At 41.6% G+C, this 16,936-nt stretch overlaps 1 protein-coding gene across 8 annotated transcripts in view; it reads left to right on the forward strand.

Annotated features, from left to right (window-relative positions):
- Positions 1 to 1,263: 1,263 nt before the first annotated feature.
- TCEB1 (transcription elongation factor B (SIII), polypeptide 1 (15kDa, elongin C)) overlaps positions 1,264 to 16,936 on the forward strand; it is a 26,854-nt gene continuing 11,181 nt past the window's right edge. Inside the window, exons 1-3 of one of the 8 annotated variants that reach the window (XM_011981989.1) lie at positions 1,412 to 1,479; positions 9,147 to 9,282; positions 14,915 to 14,968. In XM_011981989.1, the coding sequence (XP_011837379.1) occupies positions 14,965 to 14,968 (4 nt within the window). In that variant the 5' untranslated portion in view covers positions 1,412 to 1,479; positions 9,147 to 9,282; positions 14,915 to 14,964. Of the gene's footprint in view, positions 1,307 to 1,411; positions 1,511 to 1,638; positions 1,678 to 2,963; positions 3,020 to 7,935; positions 8,047 to 9,146; positions 9,283 to 14,914; positions 14,969 to 16,936 lie in introns of those variants that run through there. The other 7 variants (XM_011981990.1, XM_011981988.1, XM_011981991.1 and 4 more) reach the window with 7 other exon arrangements.

Here is a 16,936-nt window from a genome sequence, read left to right on the forward strand (position 1 = left end):
TGAGAGGCACAAGAATTGCTTGGGCCTGGGAGGTGGAGGCCGCGGCGAGCCGAGATTGCGCCACTGCACTCCAGCCTGGGAGACAGAGCGAGACACCCTCTCAATAAAAAAGAAGGAAAGAAAAAAGAAAAGGGGCCTACATCCTAGCCTCCTCATCTGCATCTCCATGCCTGTCCTCCCCACCAAACTCTACTTCGAGCTACCATTACTATCAAAAAATCTTTGTTCTGATTTCTGCAAAGGCTTTGAAAAATTTATCCAAGACAACCTTGATTATTGCAATTAATTATAAAAAGCCAATGCTTTTATCTACCAAATCAACCAAATTAAAAAAAAAAAAAAAAAGGCCTTTCTGTCAAGTCCTGAGTTCAACAAACTCCGGATAGCCTGTTATCTATTTTTTGAGCATACAGAGTGCTTCGTTGAGCAACTTGCAATGTTGTCTTGGCCCTACATACATTCTCTTCATGCCACACTCCTGGAAAACAGTAGAAGGTGAACTTTATTTAGCTGTTTCAGCCTTCCTGGAAAGGTGCCTGTATATCTTACCACAGGAAACGCTGGGGGTGGGAAGGGGGGCGTGGAATGAGAAAGAAGGTCCCCAAAACTGAGTAACGGTATTGGCAGGCGCCTGGATTTTCTGTGCGTGAGCTCAGGATCCAGAATAGCTGAGCTAACCCAGAGTCAGAGGCAGGACCCTCGGGGGTGTAGTGCGGGGGGAGGGGGGTTAGTTAGTTTTCAGTTAGCATTGAATTCTACCGGGAAGAGAGGAAATGAGGCCAGCCGATTGCGCTAGTCGTTGCTGTGCTGGCTCTTCTGCACGCACAGCAACTTTTCACGAGGGACAGATGCTGCTTCATAAAGAGCACGATCTCGTTAGCAAAGAAACCGCCCTCCCACGTTTCAATCTTTCCTCAGCAGTCTCCCACCTCCAGGCGTACCCCTAAATGAGAGGCAGAGACAGTCTCTAAAACCACCAAAATCTTCACACACAGTGCGAGAAACTACAAGTCCCAGGATGCAGGGCTGCCTCGGTCCCAAGGCCGACGGTATCCACCAGAGAAACTACAAATCCCAGAATGCAGTGCTGTCTCGGACTCCCGAGAGCCTCTCTAAGGACGCGTCTTTACAGTAATTGGATCAGGGTCTGCGCTGCATGCTGGGAATCCAGAAGAGCTAGACTCGGATTGGTCGAAATTTGCCGGTGTCGTTCATAGGCTGGCCTACTATAGGGGAAGAGAGTAGGGCGCTACGCACTACCTCCAGACGGAAGTGAGCGACGCCCTCTGCGTCCTCGCCTCACCAGGTACGGATCTCCCGCGCGTCGCAGAAAGCTGCTGTGACCCAGCGGAAGTAATTCTTTCGACTGCCCCGGAACCCACAGAAGCAGGCAGCTGGGGGCGGGGGGGGCGGCCCTGGGATAGGGGCTGTGGCAGTACGCGGGGACCCGGCTGCGGTGGCTGCGGGGCTGACGATTGAGTCTCGGGCTGGGGCGGAAACGGAGCTCCGGGTAAGGGTGGAGGGCGAGGGAGGCCGAGAGGGGACGAGCTCGCAATCCCACTTCCCACCCCTTCCCTTCTGGGCGGGGAAGGAACGGAAGCTGTTAACCTCCCTGGGCCTTCCCAGCCCCTGGTTTGGGGGAGGGGATGGCGGCGGGACCTTTTCTGGCGCCGCTCGGTGGGTTTGGAAAGAGGTGGAAGGAGGGGCAGCAGCCAGCGAGACTGGGCCTTCTCCGGGCTGAGCGCGGGAGGGTGGAGTTAGGAGCATGGTAGCCCTGTCGCTTTTTTTTTCTGCTTTCCTCGTGTCCGCTCAGATTCGTTATTTTCTTGAAGCCAGTCCCTAGCCCAAGGAGAGGTCTCTCGCTTCTTCCAGCAGCAGTACCCGAGAAGTTTACCTTCTGGGTAACTCGTTGGATGATCTATGCTCGACTTCATGAGTTGGGGGTTTCGTGCATCTATTGCCCGTCCAGTCTTGTCTGAAAGGAGGTATCTAGTGTGAAATACTGTGCCCAGTGAGTTTCTCTTAAGGAACTGAAATCTGTTTAGTAACATATAACTGTAGAGTTTGTGCCATTTTAGAGTGAGCATTTGTACTCCACATTGCTTTTAGTGTAGAAAACCGAAATTCTTTTTTAGAGGGCCGGGGGGGACAGACTTTTGCTCTTGTTGCCCAGGCTAGAGTGCAGTGGTGCGATTTCGGCTTGCTGCCACCTCTGCCTCCCAAGTTCAAGTGATTCTCCTGCCTCAGCCTCCCAAGTAGCTGGGACCAAGACGCATGCCACTACGCCTGACTAATCTTTCTATTATTAGTAGAGACGGGGTTTCGACATGTTGGGTTGGCCAGGCTAGTCTCGAACTCCTGACCTCAAGTAATCCGCCCCCTGTCGGCCTCCCGAAGTGTTGGGATTACAGGCGTAAGCCACTGCGCCTGGCCTTGAAATTCTTTAGTGTCTTGAAACCTCACTTTTTAACTGCCGTCTTGGCTTTTTTTTTTTTCTTTTTTCTTTTTTCTTTTTCTTTGCTTTTTTTTTTTTTTTTTTTTTCTTGAGACGGAGTCTTGCTCTGTCCTGAGGCTGGAGTGCAGTGGCGTGATCTCGGCTCACGGTAGCCTCCGTCTCCGGGGTTCAGGTTATTGTCCTGCCTCAGCCTATGGAGCAGCTGGGACTACAGGCGCGCACCACCACTCCCAGCTAATTTTGTTTTTTTGTTGTTGTTGTTTTGTTTTGTTTTGTTTTTTAGTAGAGACGGGGTTTCACCATGTTGGTCAGGCTGGACTCGAACTCCTGACCTCAGGTGATCCGCCCGCCTCCGCCTCCCAAAGAGCTAGGATTACAGGCGTGAGCCACCGCGCTCGGCTCCATATTTGCTTTTTGATCCCCGAAAGTTGTTTCCTTTTCTGTTCATTGACCTAAAATGACATATCTCTGATCTCATTTACATTATAATCATGTTGTTGAAACGTAGCAGATTACATGTGGATTTATTCATTCTGGACATACAATGGCAAGGAAACAGCTGTGGTACGTACTATAATGGGTATTTATTTATTGTTTCTTGCCAATGATGATTTGAGGTCCCTGTTTAATTTTAAATGACCATTCCTCTTTTACTTAAATATGAAATTTAATAACTATCATTCAAAAAATATGCATATATGCATTACCAGATGGTAATTCCCTAATATAATAGGCACTAGTTCACAGCCAGAAGTTATAGTCAGTCCTATACATCAAGTTCTAAAGTGATACTTAATTGTTTAAATCTTCTAAAATGTTTATCTGGTTTTTTTTGGTAGTTTTTTAGTACTGGAAAATAATCAGGGAAGTCTTTGCTATTATGCTCATACTTATTTTTGAGTCAGAGTCTCACTCTGTTCTGCACTCCCAGGCTGGAGTACAGTAGTATGATCACAGCTCACTGCAGCCTCAACCTCCTGGGCTCAAACTATCCACCTGCCTCAGCCTCCCTAGTAGTTGGGACTATAGGTGCCCACCACCACACCCAGCTTATTTTTTGTTTGGGTGGCTCAAGTGGTTTTCCTACCTTGGCCTCCGAAAGTGCCAGAATTACAGGCGTGAGCCACCAAATCTGGCCGGCTATGGTCACGTTTATGTGTTAATGCATTTCAGCTAAACTGCTATCCTAAATTCTTTATTGTTCTGTTATTAAGTAAGAGCAGAAAAAGCTCATCCAGTAATGCCTGAATTTCAAGCCTCAGCGATTAGGAAAATAATAGTACATTCACTCAAGAAATATTTATTGAGCATCTACAAAGTGCCAGGCACTCTTCTAGGCCTGCTGTCAAGGAACTTGAGGAAAGAAAGGATATGTGTAAGTAAGCGAGTATAGTTTCAAGAAGTGATAAATGTGAAAAAAATATATAGCAACGTTAAGGGTTAGAGTGACTGGGATGGGAGTGTCTAATTTTGGTAAGATCATCAGGGAAGGAAGAGCTCTCTTGACGAGTTGATATTTTACTTAGAGATCTAAATGATGAGGATTTAAAAGCTTTTGAGACAACAGCAATTACAAATACAAAGACCTTGAGGTAAGAGTGAACTTGACTGATTTTGAGGAATACCAAAAAGGCCAGTGTAGCAGCTGGAGCATAGTGAAGGAAGAGTGGTGGGAGACAAGATCAGAGTGGTAAGCAGGAAAGTAAATCAAATGTCCAGTTGAGATATGGTAATTTGAACTAGAAGTGTAGAGTTGAAAGTGAGTAGTAGTCTGATTTGGAATGTAATTTGAAGCTGGAACCAAATGGATTTAGCTTTCCTCCCAGGAATAAAATAACCAAAAAAAAAAAAAATGTTTTTTGAATAACCAATCATTTTTCCAAGCATCTGGGTAAACAGCAGTGCATGTACTGAAATGTAGAAGACTGGGAAGGGTGTATCAGTTTCTGAGATTGATAAATCAGAAGTTCTGTATGGGAATTAACTGAGTTCGATAATTAATAGGCACCTGAGAATATGTGCAGTAGAAAAGTTGTATATTCACGACTGGCACTCAGGAGAAAAACTAGGGAGATGACTGGGAGTCATATTTTATAGATGATAACCTGTGGTCTGGAGGACATCAAATAGAGAATGTTAAATGGAGAAGGCAGATGACTGGGAGCACTCCAGTCAGAAGAGGAGCATACAGTAATGGAAGCAGAAAAGTAATGGAAGGAGTGTGTGACATCTGGAGTACTAAGAAAAAAGTGTTTCATGATGGAGGGAGTAGGCAATTGTTTAAAACACTGCTAAATGAGCATTAAAGATTGACCCTGTGACTAAGTGAAGTAATTGAAATTTGATGAGAACCCCTAACATGGACTGGTGGGCCAAAAGGCTGATCAGAATAGGTTAAGAAGTAGATGGTAGATTGGTGTGTGGGTGGGAATAATGGCCATAGCAGAGTCTTTAGTTAGGTGAGGGGATAGCAATCATTGCTTAAGTGGAAAGATTGACCTTTGGTAGGAAGGACAGTTTTTATTCAATATTTTGAAACAGCAGGGTGGACAAAATGTATGTTATACAAAAACAGGAACGCTGAAGGTGGAGAGACAAGGCAACTGAAGTGATTGGTTTCAGTTTATTTTTAGCCAATCTTTCTAAAGGTTCTGTTAATTATAATATGTAGAATCCATGATTCATACACATTGTAAGTTGGGAATATCTGCTCATAATTTTAAAACTGAAACAAGGGGGTTTGTACATATTATTTGAGAGAATAATTAGGTCGTTTGCAGGGGTGAGGCAGACAGACTCAGTGAGAAGATGCAGTACTCTGGAGCCCTTAAGTTCTGTATTGTGGGAGAGCGACTCTGGATAATAAACATGGGAAGCTGAGTTAGAGGTGGTTGTTAGGGAAGGATGAATTTCAGATGGATTTAGTCATGATATAGTGGAGCCAGAATGGACTTTTGTACATAAATGAGTCCAATTCTCTCATTTGGAAGATGAAGAAACAGAAGTCCTATCACTTAATTTATCTGAGTTTCAAGATAGAAATACCTAACAGAGTAGAAATTCAGATGTGGAGATGGGTTCGCGTCTATATAAGGTAGCCATTGACTTTCATTCAACAGGGCTAGTTCTTAATTTATGATAAGAGATAAAAGCTGTGGACCTCCTCATTCCGCTTACCCTGCACTGCACATAGGCACAAAATTGTGCTTACAGGTTCAAGGATTTGGGATTCTGCTGCTTATCTATGAACCTCGAGGAGTAAGGGACTGCAGATTAAGAACCTGCTAGAACAGGGTCAACAAGTTAGAACCACAGGCCACATCTGACCCACTACCTGCTTTTATACTACCCGCAAGCTAAGAATGCTAAGAATGGTTTTTAAATTTTTTAATAGTTGGACAAAAATTCGAAGTAAATATGTATTTTATAACATGAAAATTATTGGCTGAATGCAGTGGCTCATGCCTGTAATCCCAGCACTTCTCGAGGCCAAGGTGGGCAGATTACCTGAGGTCAGAAGTTTGAGACCAGCCTGACCAAATAGTGAAATCCCATCTCCACTAAAAATACAAAAAATTAGCTAGGCATGGTGGTGCTTGCCTGTAATCCCAGCTACTCGGGAGGCTGAGGCAGGAGAATCACTTGAACCCGGGAGGTGGAGGTTGCAGTGAGAGCCAAGATTGCGCCACTGCACTCCAGCCTGGGTAACAATAGTGAAACTCTGTCTCTTTTAAAAAAAAAAAAAAAGAGAGAGAGCAAATTATATAAAATTTACCTTTTTTTTTGCCCATAAATAAAGTTTTGTTGGGTCATAGCCACACTCAATCGTTTACATCTTGTCTGTGGCTGCTTTTGCACTCCAGTGGCAGAGTTGGAATAGTTGTAACAGAGACCTTACAGCCTGCTGAGCAAACAGTATTTACTTTCTGATCCTTTAGTGTGTCATCCGCCACACTAAAAATGTAAATTCCAGGATACGGGTGGAGGAGAGGTTGTTGGATTTATTTTGTCCACAGATTCCTCCCAAGCATGTAGAGCAGTGCCTGGCACATGGTAGGCCCTCGATACATATGGGAATGAACCTCTGGTTCAAAAATAGAATTATGGCCAGTGTTCTAATGTGTGCTAGGCAGTATTCTGAGTGCTTGTATATGTAAAGCCATTTATTCTTCAGAACAGCTCTGTGAGGTAGATGCTGTATTATCCTCATTTTACCGTTGAGGAAACTAGGCACAGAAAGATTAGGTTAGTTTTCCCACAGTGATATAGCTAGGAGTTTGACTGATTTTAAGCACTGCATTATATGGAAGGCTGAAATCAAGTCTTCAAAAATGATAGAAAGCAGCAAAAGGATAAATAGGAGTGATGAAACAGGGTAATGTAGCAAAGAAGGAATACATTCTTCTGTAGCGTTGTTTACTATTAAGACATTCAAGACCCATGTCTTGGACTGGGTGTGGTGGCTCACACCTGTAATCGCAGCACCTTGGGAGGTCAAGGCAGGAGGTTTACATGAACTCAGAAGTTCGAGACCAGCCTGGGCAACAAATAGAGGTCTCCTATTTTTTTTAAATAGGAGACCTCTATTTAAAAAAAAAGAAATTTAGCCAGGCTTGGTAGCAGGCTACTCAGGAGGCTAAGGTGGGAGAATCCTTTGAGCTCGGGAGATTGAAGCTGCAGTGAGCCGGGATTGCACCACTGTACTTCAACCTGGGTGACAGAGCAAGAACCTGTCTCAAAAAAAAAAAACCCATGGCTTGGTCAGTATCTCAGTGTGTGCTCCTTATGTGTATCGCTGTTTGCCTCTTTGATGAAGTCCAACTTCCCAACTCTCACCTCTTTTCCTGTTTTCCTACACTGTCTTCTTGACTCACTCCTCTGGCCAGACTGGTCTCCTTGCCATTCTCCCTCCATAAAAGGCTCTTCCTTCAGATATCTGTGACTCATTCCCTTGCTTTCTTCAGGTCTCTGTTAATGTTAGTTCTTCACCATGCTGTATGTATTATTTTGTTTTGGTTTTCTGTCCCCACCATTCTTCCCATGAGGTTGGAATCTTTGTTATGTTCATCTCTGTCCCCAGTGCCTAGGCGAGCATCTAGCATACTAACCCTTGGTAAATATTTATTGAATGAATGAATTTGTAAACTGATTTCCAACAACACTGAGTTGCATTATGTGCCCCAGGCTGTCTGACTCAGGTCATGCTGTTCACTTTGCCTGGATCTCCCTCTCTTTCCTGTTTTGCCTGGTAAAAATACCTCTACCAGCTTGCAGTGAGCTGAGATCGCACCACTGCACTCCAGCCTGGGCAACAGAGTGAGACTCTGTCTCAAAAAAAAAAAAAAAACAAACCTTCATCCATCGAGACCCAGATCAAAAGCTACTTTCCTTTTATAGCTGTTCACTTAACAGATTTTCTGTTGCAGATTTGTAGTCTCATATTTCCTTTCTCTGGGATGACCAACGCTTATTCCTCCTCTGTTAGTATTTGCATATCTAGAGAATTTGGGTTAATTTTATTACTGGTGTCACTTTTGAAAGCTTAATTAGGCAGAAAACCATCCTAGAATGATGATATCTTTGGAGTTAAGGTAAAGTAAACTTCAGAAATGCTATCATTTTTTAAAATTCTAGCTTTAATATAACCTACATATGGTGAAATGCTAATTGTACCATTTAGTTTTGACATTTTTATCACTCCAGAATGTTCCTTTCTAGTCACTTGCTGAGCTATCATCATTGGTTTGTTTTGCCTGTTGTATAATTTTATATAAATGGGATAATACAGTGTATACTTTTTTGTTTGGCTTTTCCACTTAGTGTAATATTTTTATATTCTTCCATGTTGTATCAGTAGATTATCCCTTTTTGTGAATAGTATTGCTCTGTATGAATGTACCACAGCTTATTTATCCATTCTTCTATTATGATGGACTCCCCATGAGCAGTGTATGAGAGTTCATTTGCTCTACATCCTCTCCAGCATTTAATGTTGACGGTCTTTTTAATTTTAGCTATACCGGTGGCTGTATAGTAGTATTTTGTTGCAGTTTTGAGTTTCATTTCACTGATAAGTAATAATGTTGAGCACTTTTTAATGTGTTCATTCAATTCTTCTGTCCAACTTTAATTGGATTTTTTTTATTGACATACAGGCATTTTTTAATTTACTCTGGATGCAAAGCCATTGTCAGATATGCGTTGTGAATATTTTTTTCCAATATGTGGCTTGAGTTCTCATTTTTTTCATTTTTCTTTTTGGTTTTTGAGGGGGTTTTTTGGTTTGTATTTGAGACAGAGTCTTACTGTTGCTCAGGCTGGAATGCAGTAGAACCATCATGGCCTGCTGCAACCTCAACTTCCCTGGGCTGGGGTGATTCTCCCATCTCAACCTCCCAAATACATGGGACTACAGGCATGCACTACCATGCCCAGCTAATTTTTCTATTTTTTATAGAAACAGGGTTTCACCACTATGTTGCCCAGGCTGGTCTCAAACTCCTGGGCTCAAACATTCGGCTTGCCTCGGCCTCCCAAAGTGCTGAGATTATACGTGTGAGCCATGATGTCCAGCTGTGGTAGTTGATGAACAGAAATTTTGTTTTGGAGAAATCCAGTTTATCAAGTTTTTCATTTACAATTTGTGCTTTTTGCATCTTTTCTGAGATTTTTGTTTTGTTTTTTGAGAAAGTCTCGCTCTGTCACCCAGGCTGGAGTGCCTGGCTGGTCTCAAATTCCTGACTTCAAGTGATCTCCCTCCCAGAGTGCTGCGATTGCAGGTGTGGCCACTGCATCTAGCCGCTGAGAAATCTTTGCCTACAGTGAGGGTATGAAAATAATTTGTTTTCTTTTAGTAGCCTCCTTTTGCATTTTAAGTTGAATTCTGTGAACCATCTGAAATTGATTTTTGTGTATGGTTTAACAGTGAGCTTCTAATCCATATGGCTATTGTTCCAGCTTCCTTTGTTGAAGAGACTGTCCTTTCTCGCCATACACTTTGACTCACTTTTCCAGTATAAGGATTCAGGAAGTCTGTTTTTTTGTTTTGCTTTTGGTTTTTTTGCCATTTATAATTTGATATGAAACGACTGCAGCCCACCAAAATATAAATAACCATCATTCACTATCCAGGGACCGCTTAACATTACTGTGATTGCCTGTTGCAGTCCACACTACCATATGTAATACTTCTTTTTTTTTTTTTTTTTGAGACGGAGTTTCACTCTTGTCGCCCAGACTGGAGTGCAGTGGCACGATCTCGGCTCACTGCAACTTCCGCCTCCTGGGTTCAAGCCATTCTCCTGCCTCAGCCTCCCAAGTAAGTGCTGGGATTACAAACATGAACCACCATGCCCAGCTAATTATTGTATTTTTTGTGGAGGTGGGGTTTCACCATGTTGGTCAGGCTGGTCTCGAGCTCCTGACCTCAGGTGGTCCACCCATCTTGACAAGATTACAGGCAAGAGCTGCCACGCCTGGCCCATGTGTCATATTTCTGATTGGTGATTTGTGGTTGGTCTAAAATACAGTTCTTAAGTATCAGAGATTTCTTCTGATCAAAATTCCTTAAGCCCCACAATACATGACAGATCATAGGACTGGCGTTTGTGAGGGTGTGTTACTAGAAATTGAGACCCTGCTAATGAGATATTATGACATTGATTACTGGGTATTATTAGATGAGTCGTCATTTTATTACTAAAAGTTTGACCATTTGGAAGAACAGCAGCTGTTACTAAGTATTAGCTATCAGAAACAGATTGGAAATTGAGATCAATGCTTTTACTTTGTGTTTTAATTTTAATTTTTTTTGAGAGCTCCCCTCAAGATAGAAGTGTGTTTACTTTAATGACCTGATAGAATTCTTAGTAAAAACAGAGAACTTCCGTCTTTGACCCACTGCCACTGAAGACAAAACTGGAACAAGCAGCTCAGAACAGAAACTCAGAGTCTTAATGCTAAGAGAGCAGGTAGCTTTAGTGCTAGGAAATTTGAGGACATATCAAATAATTAACATCTTCAAACAACTGTATCTGTTCTAAGAAACCGAAATTCCAGAAATCTTGTACAGGAATACATGTTTCATACACTCTCATATATTATTAACAGTTATGGTAGTGGGTACATAATTGGGAGACTGCTATTTTAGGTATCCTAATTTTATAAGATATGCCTGTGTCCTATAATTTTTTTTTTTTTTTTTCTCGAGACAGAGTCTTGCTGTGTCACCCAGGCTGGACAACAGTGGTGCGATCTCGGCTCACTGCCACCTCTGCCCCTGAGAGGTTGCTTAAGCAATTCTCCTGCCTCAGCCTCCAGAGTAACTGGGATTACAGGCGCACGCCACCCCACGCCCAGCTAATTTTTGTTTTTGTTTTTGTTTTTGAGATGGAGTTTCACTCTTGTTACCCAGGCTGGAGTGCCATGGCGCGATCTTGGCTCACCGCAACCTCGGCCTCCCAGGTTCAAGCGATTCTCCTGCCTCAGCCTCCTGGATAGCTGGGTTTACAGGCTTGTGCCACCACACCCAGCTAATGTTGTATTTTTAGTGAAGACGGGGTTTCTCCATGTTGGTCAGGCTGGTCTCAAACTCCCGACCTCAGGTCATCCGCCTGCCTTGTCCTTCCAAAGTGCTGGGATTACAAACATGAACCACCATGCCCAGCCCATCAAGCTTTTTTTTTTTTTTTTGGAGATAGAGTCTTGCTGTGTTGCCAGGGTGGAGTGCAGTGGCGCAATCTCGGCGTACTGCAACCTCTGCCTCCCGGGTTCAAGCAATTCTCCTGCCTCAGCCTCAGCCTCCGCCTCCAGAATAGCTGGAACTACAGGCTGCCGCCACCACACCCAACTAATTTTTGTATTTTTAGTAGAGATGGGTTTTCACCATGTTGGCCAGGATGGTCTCCATCTCTTGACCTCGTGATCCACCCACCTTGGCCTCCCACAGTGCTGGAATTACAGGCGTGAGCCACTGTACCCAGCCCCATCAAGCATTTTTATACCTGTGTAAGCTAGTTGTATTCTTTTTTTCTGGTGTTTTTCTAGAGTTCGTGGATTTCTTACATTTGAGTCTTTAATCTGTAGTGTATTTTTGTGAGTGATCTGTAAAGTATTTGTTATTAAACATACACATACACAGAAAAACTTGAAGAGATTAATGTTTATATGTAACACCCTAAAAGCATAATGACGTCTCAGGCCATTGTTCATGTTCTTTCTTCTGCCTAGAACTATTCTCAATCCAACGGTTCCCTTATGACTGACATTTACCTGCCCAATTCATACTTCCAGAATTCAGCTCTGTCATGCAATAGATGTTCAAGCTGAGATTTTTGTCTCCTCAAACTTAGATTTCTTTAGATAACTTATGGGTTAGGTCCAAATGTAATCATATTTTAAATATTTCTAACTTCTACCTAAGAATTAGGAATTTTAACTCTTAATGTTGATTTTCCCTTTCAATGTTGGGAGAAAGGGTGGGTCTCCTCTTCCTCTGCTTAATCTCTGTTGTATAAAATGATGGAATTGATTTACTACATTAACTCTCTAGAGAAACTGTTGCTGCCCATAGGGCTCCTAAGATGTGACTTTGCCTTGTTGCTTAGCTACTGCTAGTTAAATAAACATCCTCAATGTTTTATTCTAGAGATTTTCCAGATAGAAGAGTTGGCCCTTGAAATTCTTGTACTTCAATCTTTCTAGCATTTTTTCTTTTCTTGACAAAGTATAATGAAAAGAAAATAATAATGGCTGTTGTGAATTTTTAAATTGTGTAATATCATAAAATGACAGTACTATTTTTAAATTTTAGAGAACTGTTTGAGGATTTAACATCAGTAGCTGTTGAGAATTATGGCAATTAAGTTTAACTGGAGCCAGAATTTTTTACTGTGGCAGTAGGCAATAATGGAAGGAGTGGAATGTGGACTGTGAAGGCAAACCTACCTAGGTTTAAATCCTAATGATGCCACTTAAGCTGTAGAAGCCTTGAGCAAGTAGCAGACTCTTCCAGTGTTCCTCATCTCTAAAATCAGAGTAATTCCCTTGTGGAAGAGTTGTTTTTAAATAAGATAGGCCAGGCACAGTGGCTCACACCTGTACTCCCAGCACTTTGGGAGGCTGAATTGCATGGATCACTTGAGGTCGGGAGCTCGAGACCAGCCTGGCTAACATGGTGAAATCCTGTCTCTACTGAAAATACAAAAATTAGCCAGGCATGATCCCATGCACCTGTAGCCTCAGCTACTCGGGAGGCTGAGGCACAAGAATCTTTTGAACCCAGAAGGCAGAATTGGCCAAGATCACGCCACTGCACTCTGGCCTGGGCCAAAGAGTAAGACTCTGTCTCAAAACAAAACAAACAAACTAATTAATTAATTACTTAATGTATATAAGGCATTTAGTACAATGTTTACCACTTATTAGGCCTGCAAAATGTTCATCGTATTTCATTGTTACTGCTGCCTGTTTTCTCTGCTTTATCTCACATTGGAAATGGTTCTTTGGGAGGCTGAAGCAAGTGGATCACCTGAGGTCAGGAGTTCGAGACCAGCCTGGCCAACATGGCGAAACCTGGTCTTTACTAAATTACATAAATTAGCCAGACATGGTGGCAGACACCTGTAATCCCAGCTACTCAGGAGGCTGAGGCAGGCGAATCGTTTGAACCTGGGAGGCAGAGGTTGCAGTGAGCTGAGATCACGCTACACACTCCAGCCTGGGCAACAGAGCAAGACTCACTCTCAAAAAAAAAAAAAAAAAAAAAGGTACTTTTGAATATCTGTCTCCATGCTTAGCAAGTGTTCTAGACTAAGATTTGATTTCTGCTCCTGCTCTGTCACTACCTGAAACAAATTGTTTAGCCTCTCTACATGGATGACATTCAAACCTGAGGCATTAGAGAGGTTACCTGCAAGTTCCTTTTCTGCTCTGAAGTGTTATGGTTCATTTTCTTGATCCTTCTCTTAATGCCAGAAATAAAATTTGTCAGGAATTTCTTAGAGCTGGATAGTTAGGAAATGCTTTTTTCCTATAAATGACATAAAAAAGAGTATCAGTATGAATAAGATCCTCCTCTAAATAAATGCTGTAGTATGTTACTAAAATACAAATTATTGAGAAAGTGAAACATTTTCTTTAGCAATCATCTTGTTATTTTGTCAAATTTATAATTTCTCAAAAAATTGTAAATTTTTGACCACTTTATTGTTAAATTTCAAAACTTAGGTAGCCTGTATATGGAACAGATGGAAGCATAAAAATATGTATGTATGCTTATCTAATTAAAGAGCAAGACTTCTCTTTTTTCTTATTTATTTATTTCTGTATTTACTTTAGAGATAGGGTCTCAATATGTTGTCCAGGCTGGTATCAATCTCCTGGGCTGAAGCAGTCCTCCTGCCTCAGCCTCCCAAAGTGCTGGGATTACAGGTGTGAGCCACTGTACCCAGCCCTGTGCTTTTTTATTCTCATGGAAGTTACTGGAATGTCCTTGGTTATTATATCATGCCATTCATTCAAGCAAATATTTGCTTATTGTCTACTACTGTGTACTAAGTACAAGATCCAGAACTTGCTGTGTCCTCCCTGTGTTAAGTCAATATGCATCATCCTTCCAGCACATTGATGTGTACCATAACAAGGTGTACAGAGCATTGCTAACCTCAAAAGCTCACTTGAGCTTTGGTGTCCAGGGATTTTCTTGGGGTTTCATTCTGTAGACATGATTGGTGAGTCATAAGCAACAAGACTGAGCTCAGTCTTCAGCACCCCTCCAACTGGAGGTGATGGAGATATCAAAAAGCCACCTCGGAACCATTTGTCCTGAGTCCTCTTATTAAACTATCCAAAGGCCCGCTGTGAGTTACCTGTTTAACGTAAACTACCAGGACCCATGATGAATAGCAGAGACTTGCATCGCTAGGGAAATTCCAAGGATTTAGAGGCCATATCTCAAAACGAGGATCAAAAACCAGCCAACTTCTTTGTTATGCAACAGGACCGATAGTTTTGTTCGGATTTTTAGCAGAGTCCTTTACCCAGAAAAAGAATAAAGGACCTCTGCCTTAGAACACCTCAGTATGGCAGTTTTTTCTTGATAATTATGTTCTGTGTATGTATTTTAATGGAATGAACATTTTTACATGTCTGTTACTTTTAACATGTCACACTTATAACCTCTTCAACAACCCCACCCCCAATCAATTTATAATGATTGTTTCTATTTTAAGTAGTCTTTTTCCAATTCAAAAGTGGCAGCTGATCAAGCTCTCAAAGCATTTTGCTATTCAATTGATTTTGTTAAAGTGCAGTGTTTTTGCTGTGTAGGAATGGTGAGCTCGTAATGTAACCAGGAGGGAGAGTTCTTAAACTTTTAACACCAAAGACATATTAAATAACAGTGAGTGAAAACTAGTCTCTTGCAACATTAATCTTAATATGATATTGTTATATTTTCAGGAAACTACTAAAGTTCCTGGGGAAGCAAAGTAGAATTTCATAAGAACAAAATGGGTAAGCTAAAGATAATTAATTTTGTGTTTTAACTAGTAGAAACTGGTTTTTTGTTTCAAAGATCTTCAAAATCAGTGAACGCAAGTGAAATTTCAGTAGACTGAAATTAGTTGTCCATATTAACAGCTTATTTTTACTACACAGTCATGCCCTGCATAATGATGTTTCGGTCAGTGTTGAACCACATGTGTGACATGGTCTCATAAAGATTATAATAGAGATAAAAAATTCCTGTTGCCTACGGTGACATCTCGATGATCCTGTCCTTGTGTAGGCCTAGGCTAATGTATGATTGTATCTTAGTTTTTAACAAAAATATTTAAAAAGTAGAACAAAAATTACAATTTTTTAAAATAGAAAAAAGCATATAGAATAAGGATATAAAGAAAAATTGTGCTGGGTACAGTGGCTCATGCTTATAGTCCCAACTGCCTGGGAGGCTGAGACAAGAGAGCTGCTTGAGTGAGCCCAGGAGTTCAAGGCAGAAATAAGCCATGATTGTGTGACTGCACTCCAACCTGAGCAACAGGTAAATTTACTGTAGCCTAAGTGTGCAGTATTTATGAAGTCTGTAGTAGTATAGTACTGTGTTAGACCTTCACATTCACTCACCACTCACCCAGAGCAATTTCCAGTCCTGCAAACTCCATTCTTGGTGAGTGCCCTATACAGGTATACCTTTTAAACTCTTTTATGCTATATTTCTAGTGTACTTTTTCTACGTTTCGATACACAAATACCATCATGTTAGAGTTGCTTACAGTATTCATACAGTAACATACTGTACAGGTTTGTAGCCTAGGAGTAGTAGGCTACACCATATAGCCTAGGTGTAAGTACCCTCTAGATTTAGTAAGTATACTCTTAGGATGTTTGCGTCATGACAAAATTGCCTAATGATGCATTTCTTGTCTTGGAAGGTATCTCCATCATTAAGCAATGCATGACTGTATATTCCTGATAGGCAGATCAGTAATAATATCATGGTAACTCCAATTTGTGATTTTTAGTGAGTAATTTTACCTAAAGAAATTTGAAACTTTCACTACAAACATGAAATGGTTTCTGTTGCAAAAAATATTAGAAGCATAAATTGAAATAATAACCATTATTACTTTCTTTTTAGAGGTTGGCAAAAACTGCTAGAAATCTATATACTTGAATAGTCTATAATTTAGAAGCTACTTACATCTTTATGGGTCCTCCAGCTTTTTATGAAAAATTAGACAAAAAAAGATACTAACATAGCTTTCACCAGATTGTTAATGTTTTGCCACATTTGCTTTCGTGTGTGTGTGTGTGTGTGTGTGTATTCATACTGTAGAGTTGGCAAAACTCCATCTCAGTCCTCTTAGGGTCCTAGCTGGGTCTGAGAATTAAATCGACATAACATAGATGAACATTTGTTACATAACATAAGATGACATAACCCAGATGGAATATTTATTACAAGTTTTACATGGAACAGAAGCCCTTTTTAAAAAAACAAAGACCAATGCCAGGCATGGTGGTGCATGCCTGTTTCCCAGCTACTTTGGAGGCTGAGGTAAAAGGATCTCTTGAACCCAGGAGTTCCAGGTTACTGTGAGCTATGATTGCACCACGGCACTCCAGCGTGGGTAACAGAGCAAGGCCCTGTCTCTTAAAAAAAATAAACCATAAATAAATAACTAGTCCGGGTGCAGCAGCTCATCCCTGTAATCCTAGCACTTTGGGAGGCCAAGGCAGGTGGATCACTTGAGGTCAGGATTTCGAGACATCCTGGCCAACGTGGTCTACTACTAAATACAAAATTTAGCTGGGCATGGTGATGGGTGCCTGTAATCCCAGCTGCTGGGGAGGCTGAGGCAGGAGAACCTCTTGAACTTGGGAGGTGGAAGTTGCAGTGAGCCAAGATTGTGCCACTGTACTCCACAACAAGAGTGAGACTCCGTCTCAAAAAATAAAAAATAAATAAACAAATAGGCG

The sequence above is a fragment of the Mandrillus leucophaeus genome, unplaced genomic scaffold (genome assembly GCF_000951045.1).
Source record: "Mandrillus leucophaeus isolate KB7577 unplaced genomic scaffold, Mleu.le_1.0 Scaffold233, whole genome shotgun sequence".
In the NCBI taxonomy this organism is placed as follows: domain Eukaryota; kingdom Metazoa; phylum Chordata; class Mammalia; order Primates; family Cercopithecidae; genus Mandrillus; species Mandrillus leucophaeus.